Raw genomic sequence first — 20,569 nt, 5'->3', positions numbered from 1 at the left:
TTTTGGTTCGGATTCGGTTCTGATCTTTTCGGGTTCGGATAACCCACTTAAATTATTTTTAAAATTTTAAAATTCATTATATACTTTAAATTTCTCAAAATCTATAAATGAAATAATATATTATAAATAAATTTGAATAAGAAATGTTAAAATATCTAAACTCAACGTATAAATTAGTTTGGTTTGAACATTTGGATAAAGAATCAATAGATTGCTTAAGTATTTTTGGTGTTTTGAGTATAGTTTAACTATTTTGGACATTTACTTTTTGATTATTTGTATATATTTTCAAGTATTTTGGAAAAATAAAAGGTATCTTATATATTTTGGATATTTTTAATATACATTAAATCTAAAAATAACTAATATATATATATCTATTTAGGATACATTCGGGTACCCAAAATATTTTGGTTCGGGTCGTGTTTGGTTTCAGTTCTATAAATACCAAAATTTTGAACCCGTCCAGATATTTAATAAGTTTTGGTTCGGGTTCAGTGCTACTTTTTCGGGTCGGATTTAGTTCAGTTTTTCGAATTCGGATTTTTTGCCCAGCCCTCTCTAACAGTGTTTTTAAAACTAGACCTATCCGATAGTTGAACCGGATTTGATCATGAACCAGTTATATAAAATAGGGTCCAATAACTGGTTTGACCACTTAGCCAAATTTGATTTCAAAATTAATAAAATGATAAAAACACAAAACTATCAAAAATCTTTAAACAATCATATGAACATAAAATTAGTTTATATTATAATATTTTATGTGTAAAATTTGTTTCTATTTACATTTTGTATTATTTTACTAATATCATTTTAAAATTAAATGATTAAAATATATTAAACCAGATTTGAACCGGTCGAACTATCCTGTGACCCAAAAACTTTCGGTCAGGATTTGAAAAAAAAAATGAATCTAACTGAAATCACATCAATAATTTTTAATATCTTGTTTTTCAGTTAAAGTCAAGCATAGAGAATAAAATTAAAGTCAAACACAGAAATCACACCAATAATTTTATTATTTGTATTCTCGTTAGATATTTTTTTTAAAAATATTACCTATAAAATCTATATTATTATTATTTGAAAATGAATTTGATTATTTTTCATATTTTCCATGATTTTAGGCTAAACTTTAGCTTTAGTAAACCATTTAATAAGATTGATTAAAGTTTTGATATCTTTAATAAATAATTATATAATTTATTATTTAACTGATTACAAATTAATATTATAAAAATTATCTCAAACTAATAAATGGAAAGAGTGTTTGAAAAAGGATAATTTCATGTATTTATTTTTCTGTTTATTTACATACTTTTATAAAAATAAAAAATTGATTTATATTTTTGTAAATGTATATGTCTTGGCATACATTTTTTAAATTATTAAATAATCCTACCATTCCAAACCTGGATTTAATCCTACCATTCCGCATGTTTCTTGGAACACTGTCTGATATCACCTATGTCAGAGATTACGTAAAGACACAAACCACCTGTTTGTCCTTTGCCAATTCGTTTTCTTGCAATCCACATGGTACATCTACGGGAAAAAGGCCTTTTTCAATCCGAACAATTACGATCGTGCCAAATACTACCTGACAATTGATCAGTGCCAAATACGACCTCAACACAATTATAATCCAAAATACTATCTAAACTTTTTAAAACGTGCCAAAATCTACATTAACCGTAATATAAGATAGTCAACCGTTAGAAAACAAAACGACGACGTTTTGGTTTAATCCTTTTTAAAAAAAACATATTCATTCTAGGATTCGAATTCGTGCATTGATAAACTTTAAAATAGACACTAACTACTGAACTAAAGTAAATGTTTGATATGTTATTACGAATTCGAAAGTATATATACTACTATATTTCTTCATCTTCTCCAAATAAAATTTTGGTGATAATTTTTTCTCATTTCTATAAATATATTAAAAAAATTTATAATTATCATATCTTTAATACACTTATATTATACTAAATATAAATAATAAAATATTTGAAATGATACAAAATTAAATATACTTAAAATTTTGAAACTATTTATAATTTTTCTTATATAAATTATTGTAATTTTAAATATTTGAATGGTAATTTTTTATTTTTACAAATTAATATAATATATTTGTAGTAATGGAGTAATATAATAAATTTTAAAATTACAATAATTTATATAAGAAAACTTTATAAATAGTTTCAAAATTTTAATTATATTTAATTTGTGCAATTTAAAATATTTTATTATATTTATATTTTAGTATAATATAAGTATATTAAATATATGGTAGTTAAAAAAATATGTTAATGTATTCATAAAAATAAGAAACAATTATCACCAAAGTTTTGTTTAGAGAATATGAAGAAGTATATATCAAAAATTTACTTTAGTTCAGTGATTAGAGTGTCTCTTTTAAAGTGTATCAATGCACGGATTCGAATCCCATAATGAACATATATCTTTTAAAAAAAAGATTAAACCAAAACGAAGTTGTTTTGTTTTTTTAACGGTTGACTAACTTATTTTACGGTCAATTTAGATTTTGGCACGTTTTAAGAAGTTAGGCAGTATTTTTGAATTATAATTGAGTTGGGGTCGTATTTAGCACTGATTAGTTGTTCAGGTAGATTTTGGCACATTTTAAGAAGTCTAGGTAGTATTTTTGAATTATAATTGAGTTGGGGTCGTATTTAGCACTGATCAATAGTTTAGGTAGTATTTGGCACGACTGAAATTGTTCGGGTTGAAAAAGACCCTTTTCCCGTACATCTACTCCGCATATCTTCTGTATTAACGACTGATGAAATTTTGCATCAATGACTGCATCACCAACTTTGTAAGGCAAGTGATGTTAAAATGGGTTCAAACGCACGGTTCTTAATGGGTTTAAAAAGAAATAAATGTCCGTTTAAACCCATTTAGTTTGTCGGATTTTAAATGGGTAATCCGTTTAAAAACCCATTTATTAAATGGGTAACCCTTTGTGGAAGCACCTTAGCCTAATGGTTAAGGTCTAAAGGCTTCTACACCCAGGTCTGGGGTTCGACTCTCAGACTATACAATTTATTGCAGATTTACTCAAATCCAGGTTTCAAGTCCCGGAGAAAACGCGATTTGTTAGGCAACTATGCAGATTATGGAAAGAAGGATTACAGTCAACTATGCGATTATGGAATGAAGGATTACAAGAGATCTTCAACATGGTGCAAGTAAATCTGGTCAGGCGTGGATCTTCATAGAACGGCTCAGATGATGCAGTTAGGCGTAGATCTTCATAAGACATGTAGTGTTTTCGGTTGTCGAATGATCTATATAATGTTCATAATAATTGTAATATCATAATAAATCAGCGTTAAAAAAATGGGTAACCCGTTTAAAACCCATTTATTAAATGGGTTTTTACTAAAATAAATGGGGATCCGTTTAACCAGTTTATGTTTTTTGTTGTAATTTAACATAAAATTTGATTTTTTGGTTTATGCGGAAAATTTCTGATTTTAATGTTTCGGCGAAAAAAAATTTGGCGGTTGTATTCAAAGTAAATCAAGAGTGATATACTCGTTTGCGTTTTTGGCGGGAAAACTCGATGGCGTTTTTGGCGGGAAAACTCGATTTTATGGTTTTGGCGGAAACTCGATTTTACGGTTTTGGCGGGAAAACTCAATTTGCCTTTTTGGCGTGAAAATTCGATTTTACGGTTTTGGCGGGAAAACTCGATTTTACGGTTTTTTTTGCGAGAAAACTTGATTTTACGGTTTTGGCGGGAAAACTCTATTTTACGGTTTTGGCGGAAAAACTCAATTTGCTTTTTTTTTGCAGGAAAACTCGATTTTACGATTTTGGCGGGAAAACTCAATTTGTCTTTTTGGCGGGAAAACTCGATTTTACGGTTTTGGCGGGAAAACTTGATTTTGTTTTTGGCGGGAAAACTCGATTTTACGGTTTTGGCGGGAAACTCGATTTTATGGTTATGATTTTGGTAGAAAAACTCAATTTGCCTTTTTGGCGGGAAAATTTGATTTTATGGTTTTGGTGGGAAAACTCGATTGCATTTTTTACGAGAAAACTCGATTTTACGGTTTTTGAAAAATAATTTATTTCGAGTTCATAAAGTTTAAAAGGGAAATTATTTATGTAAAATTATTTTACAAACATAACTAATAAAAAAAAGAATCTGATTTAAATGGGTCTAAGTGAATTTAAATGAGTACATGTAAATTTTATGGGTTCTAAATGAGTAGCCCTAATAGGTCTAATCTTATATGGATCTTATCTATATTATTAAAAGAGAAGTACACTTAAAAATGCCCCTAAATTTTTAAAGTTATTTACATTAGAATGCCACTGAAGTAATAAATTAATTTTCCTTAATTATAGTTGTCTTTTCTGATTTATAAATGCATTTTCCTTAATTGTAGTTGTCTTTATTGAACCTATATTTAATTATGTTTGTCTTTTTTTTTCAATTTAAATAATAGATTTAAGCATTTAATGCATTTTCTTAATTGAAATAATAGATTTTGTTAATCAAATTTTTACAAAAATAGATTTCCCAATATGCTTCGTTTTAACATATTAAATATTTTTTAACATTTATTAGTATAAATAATAAAATAAAAATCATACATCATAACCAATTTATATAACATATAAATAAAATATAAAATAATTTATTCATATATTATTAGTATAATGGTTTCATAATATAAATCTAATTAGTTATAAATATTGGTTTGGTTTCATAATATAAATCTAATTAGTTATAATTATCTCGAAATAGAAAAAACTTTCTCTCCCAGGCCCGAGTCTCGAGAAAGGTCCTTAACCTGTGGTCCCACTGCCCAACCCTCCCATCTGTCTTCGTTTACTCGCTTCTGATTGGCGCAGAACTCTGATATCCCTCTGCCAATTCAAAAAAGTCCCCCTTTGGGAATTACACAGCGGTCCGAAGACAGCTCTTGGCGCTTTCTCACCGGGTTCCGCCTACGACTCCGGTCGATAGGCCCGCCGTCATCGCCGTGAATGTACTCCGAGGAACAGGAATGACGATATCTAACCTTCACCATTCCATAATCTGTAGCATCACCACAACTCTTGAGAAGATTCAGAGGTTTCTCTGTACTCTCTAGACCTTTTAAGACTGTTTGAAATTTGTCTCTGGGGATTCCTGGAACTTTTTCACTTAAAATCCCTCTTCACTATCAACTAATCAATCACCGAGCTACAGAGGCACATACATCTCACTTTCACCGGAAGCAAAGCTACCCTGTAACCCTAGGTCGGTCTCAAAGGGTCTCCTCTAAGCAATAGACTACCTGATACGGTTCATTGAACCCTACTCTCATCCTGCAATCTGCTACACTTGCCTACTCTAATGGCCCATCGACGTATCTCCTCTGCGGAAAAAGGGAAGGCAATTGACCTCGGAATCCAGCAACCGGCTCGCGCTGCTCGAGTCAAAGCCCCCCTCCCTGACAACTCTGAACTGCTCCGCAAGCACTCCTTGACCCTCATAGGGAGAGTAACAAACAAATCGGTCCAAAAAGTCTGGTCTCTTATTCCCTTCTTCACTGAGCATTGGAAAACAGAGTTTAAACCGATAGGAGCGGACTTGGGAGATGGACGCTTTCAGTTCCAATTTGAACTTGAGTCGGATCTGCTAGCCGTTCTGGAGCAGCGCCCATACCATTATGCGAGATGGATGGTCATAATTCAACGTTGGGAGCCCACTATAGCCCCGACATTCCCTTCCTTAATTCCTTTTTGGATCAAAGTACAAGGTTTGCCAGTCCATCTTTGGACCGAACCCATCATCAAAGTTATTGGTGAGGACATTGGCATCTATGAGAAAGCTGATATCACCGCTCTGCAAGCCCGAATGAGAGTTCATGTTGACGGGCTATTACCCCTAATCAAACACTCAGTTGTGGAATTTCCAAATGGAGACGAGGTGCCTGCAACTCTGGTGTATGAAAGATTGGACAAGCATTGCACTAAATGCTTGAAACTTGACCATGAGCTTAAAGAATGTCTAGTGGCTAGGGCTGAAGCTAAAGCTGCTAAAGCAGCACAGGAGGAAGAAAGAGGCTCGATCATCCCCCAGAGGGAGAATGAAGCTAACCTGAGTAGAGAAATGTCACTTGCTTCTGTGAGAGTGGAACCAAACAACAGAGCAAGGGAGCATAGCAAGGAAGCACCTTTCAAAATTGGCGCCTCTCATCACAGCACCGTAAGCGGACGGGAACATGTACTGCAGCACACAAAAGCTCTTAAGCACAGAGAGTACAAACCCCCCTCCAAGAATTGGGACGAAAGAAGCTCGCACCGACGCTCCAGCCAAGCTATAGAACGCACCCGAAGGGAATATGCAACCTCTAACCGTTCCTATCGAGAGGCTACAGATCATAGACCACTACCAGGGCCACCAAAACGAAGCTACTATCGCGAAGTACACCGTGATCCCACAGGAACTAGAGACAGCACTTCTAGCTCTGCAAAAATCACCTCCAGATCAAAAGAACGGGGGATTCCCCAGGAAAAAGAGAAGTATCCTGCTTCCTTTCCACCTGAGATCTTGGAAGAAGCTCGCGGAGAGGCGCGAAATGCTATGTTACAGTACACAAAATGTGCTGAACCAAGTGAACGGGAGGCTAGAGTTGAACGATTGAGACAAGCGGAAGAAAGCGGCCAGCTAGAAACTACTGCTCTACGAATAGCCCGCCGAACTCTCAATGACAATGAGGAGCTACAAATCCCTGAATTATGCACATCTCCTGCTGAACACCGCAGCTTACCTATTCGTAAGGGCTCCCGTAACACTGAAAGGGAGATTGACGAACATCACTCCGGCCTAAGTGAACGGATACCAACCTCTCTCCGCTTGGGCCCATCCCCTGCAGTCATGAACATGGAGGATTCTCCAGGTGCTCAAAGTAATGACAGACTACCAGCAGTACAGAGGCTAGGCCCAATTCAACGAGAATCTGTAACAGGGGAGATTTCCCCTTTACACCAAAGCACTGAGAGAGTACCAGCCACCCTCCGGTTGGGTCCGGTTTTGCGTGATAGTGATACAGAGGAAGCACAATTGGAACAGAGAGCTCCCAAAAGAAAGCCAGGTCGCCCCCTAGGAAGTAAAAATGCTGCTAAGAGTACTAAGGTCTCTTCCAGGAAACCCGCCTCCCCTAAGACTGGCCCAAGTAGAAGGAAGGTGGCTCATCCAAAAGCCTCTCCCATCCGACGAAAAGTTCCTTCAGAAGTGAATATTAGGAGCAAGACATCGAAAGCAACCAAAACCAACAGAGGGGAGACGTCTAGAGCTGGACACAGACAGGACCGCTCGAATTCAGCATCAGAGAATGCTCCAATCATCAATATGATTCCGAGGTCTACTAAGCGCCGGGTGGATTTTCGGACTCCACCCCTCCCCGCTCCTTAGCTATAGTTAGCTGGAACTGTCAGGGGTTGGGGAATCCCCGAACAGTTCGACGGCTAGGAGATATATCTAAAAAGTATGATCCAGATATTATCTTCATTATGGAGTCCAAAAATCCCGACGACGTGGTGCGCAAGAAGCTCAAACATCTACTGACGCGATATGATAGCCATTATCTAGTCTCTCCGACAGGACATGGCGCGGGGGGTTTGGGTCTGTTCTGGAAACAGGAACTAGACCTTCAAATCTTAGACTCAAACTCTCATGTAATTGATACTCTCATATCTTTTGAAGGAAAAAGTTTTTTCTCCTCCTTTGTTCATGCTAGCACTGATCGAAACCAGAGGAATCTCTTATGGGACAGTTTGTTAGCCAAAGCTAACGGGCGCGAGGACCCATGGTTCGTAACCGGCGACTTTAATGATCTGATTTGTGGAGAGGAAAAGGATGGTGGCCCTGAAAGACCGGAAGGATCGTTCTCCGATCTCCGCACCTTTTTCTCAGAAGCTGATTTGTTTGACCTCCAGCACTCGGGAGATTTCTTGTCATGGAGAGGACAAAGAGGAGACCACCTGGTCCGCTGTAGGCTTGACAGAGCCGTATCAAACACACAATGGGCTGAGACTTTCCCTACTGCTCGCTGCGAGTATCTCGGTTTTGAAAGCTCGGATCACATGCCTATCATATCCTTTTTTGACAAAGGCAAACGTAGAAGGAGAGGCCTCTTCCGATATGACAGACGACTATGCAAAAATGAGGAAGCAAAGAAGGTCATCTCCAACTCCTGGAGTGCCGACAACGCCCAAACTGTCAGCGAGAAGCTCTCCTCTGCTCGGAGCGCTATCTCTGCATGGAATAAAACTCAGCACCGCAATAGCCAACGTGTCATAGAGCAAAAGAAATGGGAACTTAACAAAGCGTTATCTAGTCCAGCTAATGACACAGCCCTAATCCAAAACATCTCTGAAGCTCTCAATGCAGCTTATTTAGCAGAGGAAGAATATTGGAGGCAAAGGAGCCGCTTGCTTTGGTTGAAGCTCGGAGACCGAAACACCGGCTATTTCCATGCAACTACGAAGAGTAGAAAACGAGCAAACGGCTTCTCGGTCCTGGAAAAGGAAAATGGTGAAATGGTGTATAAGGAAGAAGAGATCATCTCTGTCATTGGGAATTATTTCCAGACGATGTTCTCATCACAACCAGGGGACCGAGAAGAAGTAGTTAGACAAGGCCTGCACCCCATTGTTTCGGATGCAGAAAACACCTCCCTCACAGCCATTCCAACAGAGAAAGAAATCAAGGAAGCTGCATTCTCGATTCACGCGGATAAGGCACCGGGGCCCGATGGGTTCTCAGCGGGTTTCTTCCACACCCATTGGGAGGAGATAAGTCAGGATATAGTGCGTGAGGTGCAAGGATTCTTTGCGGGTGAATCACTACCGGAGGGGATTAATGACACGCATATACGTCTTATTCCGAAGATTTCCCTGCCGCAGAAAGTATCCGATTACAGGCCGATTGCCCTCTGCAATGTCTACTACAAAATCTACTCCAAGATTCTCACAAGACGACTCCAACCGCTGATGGAAAAGCTTATTTCTGAGAATCAATCCGCCTTTGTCCCGGGACGTGCGATCGGCGATAATATATTGATCACCCATGAGGTCCTTCATTATCTCAAAACCTCTAAGGCGGAGCAGAGATGTGCAATGGCGGTTAAGACGGACATGAGTAAAGCTTACGACCGACTCGAATGGGAGTTTATCTCGCTAGTGCTGCTTCGGTTGGGATTCCACCGAGACGTGGTTAGATGTATAATGCAGTGTATCACATCAGTTACATACTCCTTCCTCATTAACGGCTTGCCTAGAGGGATGGTAGTACCGAGCCGGGGTATCCGTCAAGGAGATCCCCTTTCTCCCTACATATTTATAATGTGTAGTGAAGTTCTCTCGGGATTATGTAACCGAGCGCAAGAAGAAGGGTCACTCCAAGGTCTTCGAGTGGCTAGAGGTAGTCCCCGACTAACTCACCTGTTCTTCGCGGACGATACAATGTTCTTCCTCCAAGCTGATAAGGAGAATTGTGCATCTCTTCAGACCATCTTACGTAAGTACGAGCAAGCTTCTGGCCAGTCGATTAGCAAGGCAAAGTCAGCCATCACGTTTTCCCGTAAAACTCCGGCGTCCTTAAAAGTGATGATCAAGAACGAGCTGCAAATAGAGAACGAGGGAGGAAATGGCAAATATCTAGGCTTACCGGAACACTTCGGCCGGAGAAAAAGAGATCTTTTTTCATCCGTTGTCGACCGTATAAAGCAGAAAGCACGAGGACGATCAAACAGATATCTCTCCGCTGCTGGGAAATTAGTGCTTCTGCAAAGTGTCCTTTCGGCCATCCCCTCGTATTCCATGTCTTCTTTTATGCTCCCAGTGTCGCTCTGTAAACGGATTCAATCTGCGGTGACTAGGTACTGGTGGGATAACGATGAAAACTCCAGAAAAATGGCATGGATCTCCTGGGAACACATGGCGAAACCAAAGGCAATAGGTGGGCTAGGCTTTCGAGATTTCCAAAACTTCAATATCTCGCTACTGGCGAAGATAGGATGGAGGCTTCTCCAGAACCCAAATAGCCTATTAGCCAGGACTCTCTTTGGGAAGTATTGCTCTGACAGCAACGTTCTCTCCGTCTCCGTAACATCGTCTTGCTCCCATGGATGGAGAAGCATTTTATTGGGGAGGGACTTGCTTATAAAGAACCTAGGTTGGACGATAGGGAATGGAACATCAGTGAACGTCTGGTCGGACCCTTGGCTCAGCTTAACCTCCCAACTCCTGCCAATGGGACCGCCGAATGAATCGCAAAAGGAGCTCACAGTCTCTGAATTTATTGACCCTGTCACTCGAGCATGGGACATCCCGAAGATCCGACATGTCATCCCTGAGTATGAAGATAAGATCATGTGTATCTATCCAAGTTTGACCGGGGCTCCGGATAAACTAATCTGGTTAGGTACTAAGTCCGGAGAATATTCGACGAAATCTGGTTACTTCTTTGCTGTTGATGATGCTGAAAACAGAGAACTTCTGCAACTCCAAGGCCCCAAGTGGAAATCAAGTGTATGGAACCTAAGTTGTGCACCAAAGGTTAAAATTTTTTCATGGAAAGCCCTTAAGGGAGCTCTTCCCGTCGGAGAGAGGCTAGCACAACGACAGGTCCCTGCCGATCCGAGATGTAAACGCTGTGGCAGCTCTGAATCTATTATTCACCTATTATTCCAGTGCAGGTTTGCGCAACAAGTCTGGCAGCTTGCCCCTTTAGCGACGACCCTGGATGTCAGTGGAACATTAGATTTATTGGCTAGCTGGGATGAGCTCTGCTCCATCAATTGCCTTCCACCTGCAGGAGTTACATCGAGCGCTCTCGTTCCTTGGGTTTGTTGGAACATCTGGAAAGCCCGGAACAAGTTCGTCTTTGAAGGTCACTCTGCCTCACCGGAGGAAACCCTATCCACAGCTATTGCACTTGCACGAGAATGGAGCTTGGAAGTGAAAAAAGAATCTGCAATCGGAACCAAGAAAACCCCACAACAGGTCACCGCTCCACCAGGAACTATTGTTATACGATCAGATGCTGCGTGGTCCTCAGTTACACGCAATGCGGGATTGGGCTGGGTTGTTCTTACACCAGACGGTAGTCGCTCTTTCAGCTCACCAAGACACTCTGTTCTCTCACCCCTAGTGGCGGAGGGCTTGGCTCTTCGTGAGGCTGTTCGTACTAGTGCATCTCTTGGCTTGAAGAAAGTGAGCTTTGAATCTGATTCATCGCAACTTGTGCAGGCAATGAGGACGGAATCGCTCTCAAAAGAGCTCCTCATCTTGATGGCTGATATATTCTCTTTGTTTCAGCTTTTGAATTTGTATGTTTCTCATGGATTCCCCGAGAAAGGAATTCCATTGCAGATAGTTTGGCAAAGGATGCATTGATTGTATCTGAACTCCAAGTGGTTGGTGATGACTTTATAGCTCCCAACTAATTCCCCTTTTTAATAGAAATGTGTTTCAAAAAAAAAAAAGACGTCAAAATCACAAAATATAATTATTCCACGTAATAAATGAAATTGTTATGTTTTTAAAATGTTCTATTAATAATTATGTAATACATTTTAATTTACATATATATATATATATATATATACCATTAGTACAAATAAAAAATTTAAACGAAAGCAAATATTTATACCGTCACGGATCAAGCTCTAGAAATAAACAACAACAACACTAAATTATTTTTCTTTAACAAATTTATTTTGATAGAAAATAATAGTTCCAAATATATTTATACTTTTATATTTATAAATTTATTTTATTTGGGATGTTAAAATTTTGGAATTGGAAAAAAAATATGACCCACCTCTATATTATTTTAATTAAGAAATTTAAATTTTATATCATAATATTTTATTAAGCTTTTAATTTTTATTATAACTGCAAAAATTAATTTTCAATCTGGATTTATGTGTAAATATTACAAATTCATCATTTAATATAAAAAAAAACTAAAAACAGAAAATAAATACCCGGCCCGGTCGGGCGGATCAAGGTCTAGTATAATTTTAAATGGGGTGTGTATTAAATAAGGTTGGTCTAAACTGGCTAGGTTTACCCATATCAACATCTCTAGTCAAGGCACTGGTGACATCTATAAGCTCTTGCTTACATCTTCAAAGGTGTTTGTTACTCCTTTCATGTCTCCCCCCCCCACTTTTTTCTTTCTTTTCGTTCCCCTTTCTTCTTGTATATTTATAAACTTCTTCACGTACCGATTTTTAAAACGACTATCACGGACCGAGCAGACAAGCAAAATGTGGTGTTCCATATTCCATGAATTTTTCATCGCATTTCGATTAATTCATTTCCAAAAACTTGTATCATTCGCCGTACTTTTAAATCTGCACGTGATTGATTTCTCACGCTGCCAACATAACATATGGTGTTCAGAAAGTGTGATGTTCACAAGTGCACCTTCGATACATTTAAAGTCTGTTCGAAAATCGTTGTACTTTGTGTTCGAAATAAGCTTAAAATCGTCGAACTAGAGGAAATACCAATACATACAACAGGTTACTGTAATTGAAAATTATTTATAAAAATTATACCGATCGGTAACATAAACATGGAGTTGTAATTAGTAAACGTCATGTTTCTTTAGAGGGTTCGTAAATCAGTCTGTTTCTCCCTCATTTGAACTTTTAACCGCGTGTTTCAACCATTCACGTAATCAGTTGTCCACTCTACCAACCCATGCTACATGGTATTTAAGGAAGAGTTTGAACTTCCAACCGCCTCAAACCAAATAACTTGTGGGGGTTTCTTAGTTTATTAATCAAACCTGAATGAAAACCTATGAATAAGCTAATTTCCTTAATTTATCTATCAAACCTGAATGTAAACCTATGAATAACCTAATTTCCCCCCTCCCCCCCCCCCCCCCCCCCCCCCATAAAAAGGTTTAAAGAGAATAATCAAAAACATTTACAGATTGCATCACCTCTCTAGCGAGGAGATAACTCAGAAACAGTGACATCATTCGACGACATTTGTAACTCTTCAGTCGAAGAAAAACATTCGGAGGCATCACTTTCTCTAACACAAACGCAGGCCTTGTAGGTGTCGGGGAGAGTAAACGAATCGCTGTTGAGCATTAGAGCAACCGAAGCCATTGTTGGTCTAGTCGCTGCACTCTCTTGAACACATAACAGACCAATGTGTATGCACCTCAAGATCTCCTTTCTTGATCCCCTGTTTAAACTCAGATCTATCATGCTTTGTATATTTCCTTCTCTCCAACATCTCCAAACCTGAGAAGGAAAAAATAGAATGAAAAAGACTCAATATTTAACAAGACTAAGAAAATAGCGAAAATTAGGTAATACCAGTTAGGTTTTGTATACTTACCCACGCAAGAAGATTTTCCGCATCTTCAGATCCACAATTGTTGTTTCTCTTACCTGTAATGATCTCAATGACTAATACACCAAAGCTGAAAACGTCTGTTTTAACCGAGAATTGTCCGTACATGGCATATTCTGGAGCCATATACCCGCTACCAAGAAAAAATTAAACAAAACCATTTATAACGGTTTGTACTTGGATTTAATCAAGTTATGTTTGGTAGAGCTTAGACAAAGCATTATACTATTTATTATATAATCAACTATTGTTATTAAAACATTCTAAAAACCATTTAAAAAAATGCAAATGCTCTATAAATATTCTTTGCTTAAATTCTTTTAGTAAGATGAGTTTACTTACTAAGTTCCTGCAATTCTGTTTGTGAATCGCTGTGTCATGGTTTGGCCTGTGTCAAAGAGTTTAGCTAGCCCAAATCAGCAATTTTTGGATTCAGTTCTTGGTCCAAAAGAATGTTGCTAGCTTTAAGATCACGGTGAATTGTCCGGAAACAAGAGTCTTCATGAAGATAAACAAGTGCTCTAGCAACTCCGCTAATCATTTTGTATCGTATTCCCCAATCCAAAAGTTGACGCTTCTCCGGATCTGCAATGGCGCAAAGATCAAAACAGAGCAGAAAAAATGGTACGGCTCATATGGAGCAAAGGAGGAGAAAAATTACCAAAGATGAAATGGTCAAGACTAGCGTTCTTGATCAACTCATAAACAAGTAGTCTTTCTTGTCCATGTATGCAGAAACCCAAAAGCCTAACCAAGTTCCTATGTTGAAGCTTTGCAAGTACTAAGATTTCGTTCTTGAATTCAGTGTCTCCTTGTCCAGAAGTACCCGACAATCTTTTCACTGCGATTTCTTGCCCATGAGAGAACACACCCTGAGAATACACATAATCCCAAAGTTTATAAATCTCTCAAGCAGCCTAACTAAAGTTACCGTTAAGAAGTTTGGTTAAAGAAACTTACCTTATAAACTGAACCAAACCCACCACGTCCAAGTTCGTTTTCAGAAGAAAAGTTATTTGTTGCGGCCTTTAGATCTTCAAAGTCAACCATCAACGAATCTGTTTTCAAGAAATCATCATCGGCAACTGATCCCGACAAAGCCGGATTCCCAAGAACTGAGTATGCAGACAGAAGTTATCAGGAACAAGATTTTTACTTTTCAACAGCATAACCGTAACAAGAAGGAGAATATTGACGATACGTTACCTTCGACGGTATCTCCTGACTTGTTTTTCTTCCACTTCAAGACCAAGCATAGCAAAATTGCAAATAAAGCAACAAGAACTATTGGAACGACTATCGCAATAACAACTTTAAATCCTGCAATATAACATTCATTGTCTTAGGGATCTCTAATGTATTACTCTGATTTTTCCTTTAAAATTGAGTAATTTCATATTGGTGTCGACTTTTATTCCAGTTCTAAACTAAAATAGAGTGAAATGGAGTAATGAGTAAAAATTATGTCCACTGCTTCATTTTTTTTTTGTCAAACAACTACTACATTGCTTCATTACTCCATGTTCCAAGAACTATTGGAACGACTATCCTAATGTTTTTTTTTCATTTTTTTACCTTATTAAAAAGTGGAAAATATAGAAGAATACTTCAAATTCCATTTTTAAAATTAAAATTAGAGTACGATCGAAGGTGCTCCTAATCATAAAGAACAAAAACTTTCGCAACTAGGGGACAAAGATCTGCAGCAGAATACACAAGAATTTGTACTTACCTGTTCTCTTAGTTTTTGTAGCAAGTGGATCAGGCTCTAGGTCGGCGTCAAGCTCATAGAATCTCCAGGTATCGAACCGGAAGTTACAACTAGGACAATACCACATAAACCCAATCTTATCATCACAACAACTTCGGATAAGCTCAAACCCAAAATCTAGACAGTTATCACAATCCTGTTCAGACAAATCGGGCGAACACTGCGCACTTCCATAGAATTTATTACTGTACCCTGTCGAAGAAGAACTGTTCCCTTGAGCGTATTTCCTATTTGGCCCACCAGCCGCTGCTATCCCTTTGAGCCTATCCAATAGCCCTCTTCGCAGACGCTTGAACTCATCTTCGTTTGATGATATCGTTTCACCCACAATAAAATCCAGAGTTGGGTACGTCTCTTTTCGTCCATAGATTGTCATGTTCGAGTAACGAAACATACAGTGCGTGTACCACATAAAAGCTTGTTTTTCCTGAGGACACTGTTTGGTGAGATTTCGTGCTGCTGTCTGGATGCAGCTGAGACAGTCGTCTTTTAGGATGTCTCTTCTACACAGACCAATTGCATAAGCTCTTTCTCCAGAGGATTCTCCAGAGGAGAGGTTGTAGAAGCCATAAGCTTCAGGGGATGTTACTGAGGAGAGAGAGGAGACAAGGCGGTTGAGGTTTCCGGCAAAAGTGCTGTTGGCCGTGAAGTTGCCTCGGTCTAAACAGTTGAAGCTTGGAGCAAACTGATAGGTATCTGCCTGAGCTAAGGCTTTTAATGGAACAAACATTAGGACGCATGCAAAGAAGACGATAAGTCTGACATGTTCCATGGACGATTTAAGTTTTTTTTATCTGTAGTCTAAGTGAAAACCCCAGAACGTATAGAATTTAAAATATATATATATATACATATGTTTTCTCTGAACTATTTCAGAATCTGACAAAATCGACAGCAGAAAAAAACACAAATTGCTGATCCAAAACAACAAGAAAATTCAGCAGTAGACACAAGTGGGCACGTTGGTGAGGTTGTCTGGTCCCTGCATGGTGATAGTTCATCTAACACAATATAAAACTAACACTTAATTAGAACATATCAAATGTACTACTCCATAATTTAATTTTAAAATAAAGTAATTCCATAGTATAATTGAGTAATAAGTTTCACTTCAATCCTATTCTATTTAAAGTAATATATATATATATATATATATATATATATATATATATATATATATATATATATATATTCCATTTTTGGAATAGTCCAATTTTTATGGAGATAAAAATGGTGTGGGTTGGAAATGCTTTTAGTGAAGCAAATCATGCCAACCGTGTGAAAAACGTTACTTTAAATAAGAAAAGTCTTGTTTCAACAAAAAAAAAAGTCTGTTTCTGACTCCTTTCCTCTCAAGTACCCTACTATAGGAACTGACAAGGACTGAAACTTTGAATGCTTTTTAAACCATGTAGAAGTTCAAACTAATCTTGTATATTGGGTTTGTTGAAATTTCGGCAAATATTGGTTTGTAATACGCAAACCACAAACCACCAAAATATTCAGCACACTGATGTATATTGGCAGTTTGTCGAAAATTAGTCTCACAGGATAACAAAGGCATGTACTTGGATGAAAAAGATCATATTACTTATTCACATCTCTTTTCTTGGAAATAGCAAACAGGAGGAATATAGCTCGGTCCAACAACCAACTATCAAGCCCAGATCGGGTCAAAACAGATTGAAACACACGATAAACCGGGATAAACGTACTTGTTCGAGATTTTGGAATCTTTTAAAACTTCGAAAAGGTAACTGTTTAATTTTTTTTTAAAAAGAAGTAAAATCCAAGGAATGGGAACAGTTTGACATCCAATTTCATGTCTGTTCGTCGCATTGTTCGCGATGTTTCTTAGGTTACACGAAAGACTTCAGTCTTAATGCTGTCTTCTGAAACAAATCGCATCTTATATCGTTATGTCGTGTTGTGAGCAGAATGATTATGGCTGTATTGGTGAGAAGAATGGAATCTGATCATTGAAATATTGAATATTATTTTTTCTTACTGGTTGATCTGCTGAGTTTCTTACTATATGTAAACAGAACCAAAATGAATCATATATCTGTGTCGATAAACTAAAATTTCAAGAAAATGTAGGTAACTGTGTTTCTCATATTTTCTTTGCTTGCAAGTTTCTGAACCAGAGAGTAGAAAGAGAGAGATCTTCCTGAAATTTAGGAGAATCATACAGTAATCTGTAATAAAACTCGTGGATCATAAATAAACACTCGACGAAATAAATCTTCGAACTTTAGTTAGTTTCAAGAAAAAAAACTTTAGTTCTAATAATTTCTATCATTCTCCGTCTAAAATACAGTGACGGGTGTAACAACCTTTATGATCATTTATGCATTATTTAAAACTCTCCTAATCAATATATAAGGTTTTAAAACTAATTTATACATCATTGTGAACTAGGTGTTTTCCTGCACCATGTGCAGTAAATAAAATTTTAAAATATTTTTTAACAGATAAATATAAATTATATTTATTTTTTATTAATATTATAAATTTTCTTTTTCTTATCAATATTTTAATATAAATTTGATTTAACTGAACATTAAAATTAAGATAAAAACAATTTTGTTTATTTTGAATTATATTTAAGAATGTGCATGTATATATTTAAAATCTTAAGTAGATTTTTCTATCTATTTATTTTAATTAAATATATTAAATAAATATTTAAAATTGCATAATTGTCAAAAATTAAAATTAAACAATATTTATAAAATCTGTAGATATATATAAGAAACTAATGATTTTACGATTTAATTTTATTAATGATTTAATTTTTATAATCTTCTAAAAATATGTATATATTTTTGAAATATTTTTAATTTAAAAATATTTCGAAATTTGAAATGCCATAATTAAATATATTTATTTTAATGATGATTTATGAGTTATTACCATATTTTTAAAAAATCCAAAAATATAAATCGACAATAAATGTAATATATGAGTTATTACCATATTTTAAAAGTTTACCAAAAATATAAATTAACATTAAATATAATTTTTCACGTCATATTAATCTATTAGACATGTCATCATTTTAGTAGTCATGTCATATTATTTTGTGAAAATGATTATAGAGAAGACATGTGGCAAAATCACTTCTCAATATAGTCTAGAAGATGTAAAATTTCATAATTGTCAAAAATTAAATTAAAAAATATTTATAAAATCTGTAGATATATATAGAAACTAATGATTTTACGATTTAATTTGATTTTATGATTTAATTTTTATAATTTTCTAAAAATATGTATATATTTTGAAATACTTTTAGTTTAAATGATATTTCAAAATTTGAAATACCATAATTGAATATATTTTTTTAATGATGATTTATGAGTTATTACCATATTTTAAAAAAGTCCAAAAATATAAATCGACAATAAATGATATATATGAGTTATTACCATATTTTATAAAGTTTACCAAAAATATAAATTAACATTAAATACAATTGTCCATGTCATATTAATTTATAAGACATGTCATCAATTTTAATAGCCATGTCATATTATTTTTATGAGAATGATTGTAGAGAGGACATGTGGCAAAATCACTTCTCAAATATAGACTAGGGGATTACTTTATTCATTTGAGACCGACTCATAGTTCACTATTGAGCTCAAATTTTAGCTCTTGTTATCGGTCCATCCGCATGTTCCCAGGCCCAGCCGTCTAAGAGTATCTCCAATGTATTACTCCAAATTTTACTCCAAAATGGTGCAACTCCAAAATGGAGTGATGTTTTACTCCAATGTATTACTCCATTTTTTACTCCAAAAATAATTAATAATTGTTAATAACATCTTATACTTATAAAAGTTTACTAATTAACTCCAACTATTTTATGTTTGCAAAAATACTTTAAATTATAATTTATTTAAATTAAACATTTATTATTAAAAGGTACAAAAATCATAAAAATAGAATAAAACATAATGTATAAGTTGGTTCAATAATAAGCATTAAAATATTTTCCCACAAATGATCGATTAATGCATTTCGTAATGAAAAAATGAGTTTTTTTATCTTTGATATTCCTAAATCGAATATTTTTTTTTTGAAATCGGACATTTAAATCAATTATTTATGTTATTTTATTTTATATTATTTTTGTTATTTAATTATGTTATACATTTTATGTCAAATTATTAAATAATAGAATAACTTATTTTTCACGTTGTTGTATCATTTTAAAATATTATTTAAGTAAGAAATAAGAACATTAAAGATTTAAAGGACCATTTCATAAATAACTTATTTTTCGCGTTGTGATGCAATCTGCCTTCAGGTTTGCTTTCTGTGTTGACTTTTTAGCTCTTTTGTAAATTAAGTACTCATGTAGTTTGGTGATGTTTATTGCAGTCTCTGTCAAAGAGGATCAATTACGGTAAATTTGTTGCAGAGGCCAAGTTCCAGCCTCACCTAAGGCATACGAGTCTGCCATCAAAGCACAAGTATTTTCTCTTCCCGGCTCTTTGGTTGAGTACATGCTCGATAGAATAGGTTTTACAAAGTTAATGGATGGAAAGATTGAATCTTGGTTTCTGTTCTGTTATGGTAAATGATTAAGGTTGGAATGTACAAGAGCCCTGATGAACATCCTTTTTTCCCTGGCGATTTACTAGAGAGATTTAAAGATCGAGTTTTTACTGTGTTTTTAGCAAAGAAACTGAAACAAAACTTGTTTGAACTGTGTTTTAATGGAATCAGTTTGCTTTCTTATCAGTTTTTTTTTTAATAACTCTTAGTTAAAAGACTTGCAATGGAGCACATAAATGTTGAAATCTCTTAATTAAGTCTCTTAATTCACTTTACTACTTAAAAAGTATTAAAAAATAAATAAGAGATCTTAAAGGAGTCTTTGGGATAATGATGCTCTAAGCCTCGACTCTGGTGCTGGATTAGGGTACAACATGGGTGTGTGAAAGTGTAAAAGTATCCAACTAATCAATGTACGAAATGAAGACCGTTAAAGAATTTTCTCTTCACTCAACAAAAAACAAAGACAACGAGAGAGTAAAGAAAGAGATTGTGTGTACGCTTGTGTTTTTCTTTTGTATGCTTTTGTTCAGTTGTAACCCAAGTGAGAAACAAGTGAGGGTTAGCTAGACCTCACCAAAGAAAAATAGCTTAAGTTAGACTTTAGCCGAGCTAGACTTCATTGAGCATTCTCACGTACTCCATCTGTTTTATATTAAGTGTCATTCTAATCTTTTTTTTTGTTATACAAAAAATGTCAATTTACAATTCTAATACAAATTATACTTACTTTCAGCTAAAAATTGATTGCAAACTGCATTGATTTTATAAATAATTTTATTTATCTCAAATAATATTAATCAAAGAGGT

The 20,569-nt window shown here is 35.7% G+C and overlaps 2 protein-coding genes and 1 long non-coding RNA gene across 3 annotated transcripts; 2 read left to right on the top strand and 1 right to left on the bottom strand.

The window, feature by feature from the left end:
- The first annotated feature begins 7,548 nt into the window (after positions 1-7,548).
- LOC130511081 (uncharacterized) lies at positions 7,549-11,436 on the top strand. The gene has a single exon (XM_057007909.1). The coding sequence runs from the start codon at positions 7,549-7,551 to the stop codon at positions 11,434-11,436; it is 3,888 nt and encodes a 1,295-aa protein (XP_056863889.1).
- A 1,538-nt stretch (positions 11,437-12,974) lies between these two features.
- Positions 12,975-16,005, bottom strand: LOC108854939 (cysteine-rich receptor-like protein kinase 29). Its single transcript, XM_018628615.2, is given in 10 exon segments — positions 12,975-13,072; positions 13,075-13,126; positions 13,128-13,310; positions 13,408-13,555; positions 13,765-13,840; positions 13,843-14,007; positions 14,084-14,294; positions 14,383-14,537; positions 14,629-14,742; positions 15,155-16,005. Coding segments are annotated over 10 exon segments (1,983 nt in total). The 5' UTR covers positions 15,966-16,005; the 3' UTR covers positions 12,975-13,004.
- A 3,505-nt stretch (positions 16,006-19,510) lies between these two features.
- On the top strand, positions 19,511-19,942 carry LOC108854942 (uncharacterized). The gene is made up of 2 exons (XR_001949975.2): positions 19,511-19,674; positions 19,791-19,942. It is a non-coding gene; the product is annotated as an uncharacterized LOC108854942 (long non-coding RNA).
- Positions 19,943-20,569: the final 627 nt, after the last annotated feature.

This window comes from Raphanus sativus, chromosome 4, assembly GCF_000801105.2.
Source record: "Raphanus sativus cultivar WK10039 chromosome 4, ASM80110v3, whole genome shotgun sequence".
In the NCBI taxonomy this organism is placed as follows: Eukaryota; Viridiplantae; Streptophyta; class Magnoliopsida; order Brassicales; family Brassicaceae; genus Raphanus; species Raphanus sativus.
Note: the sequence above shows the minus strand (reverse complement) of the source record. Positions and strands in the feature narration are given on the sequence as shown.

Excerpts from the sequence above, each read along its gene's own strand:
- LOC130511081 (XM_057007909.1), top strand. The coding sequence starts at position 7,549 with ATGGAGTCCAAAAATCCCGACGACGTGGTGCGCAAGAAGCTCAAACAT.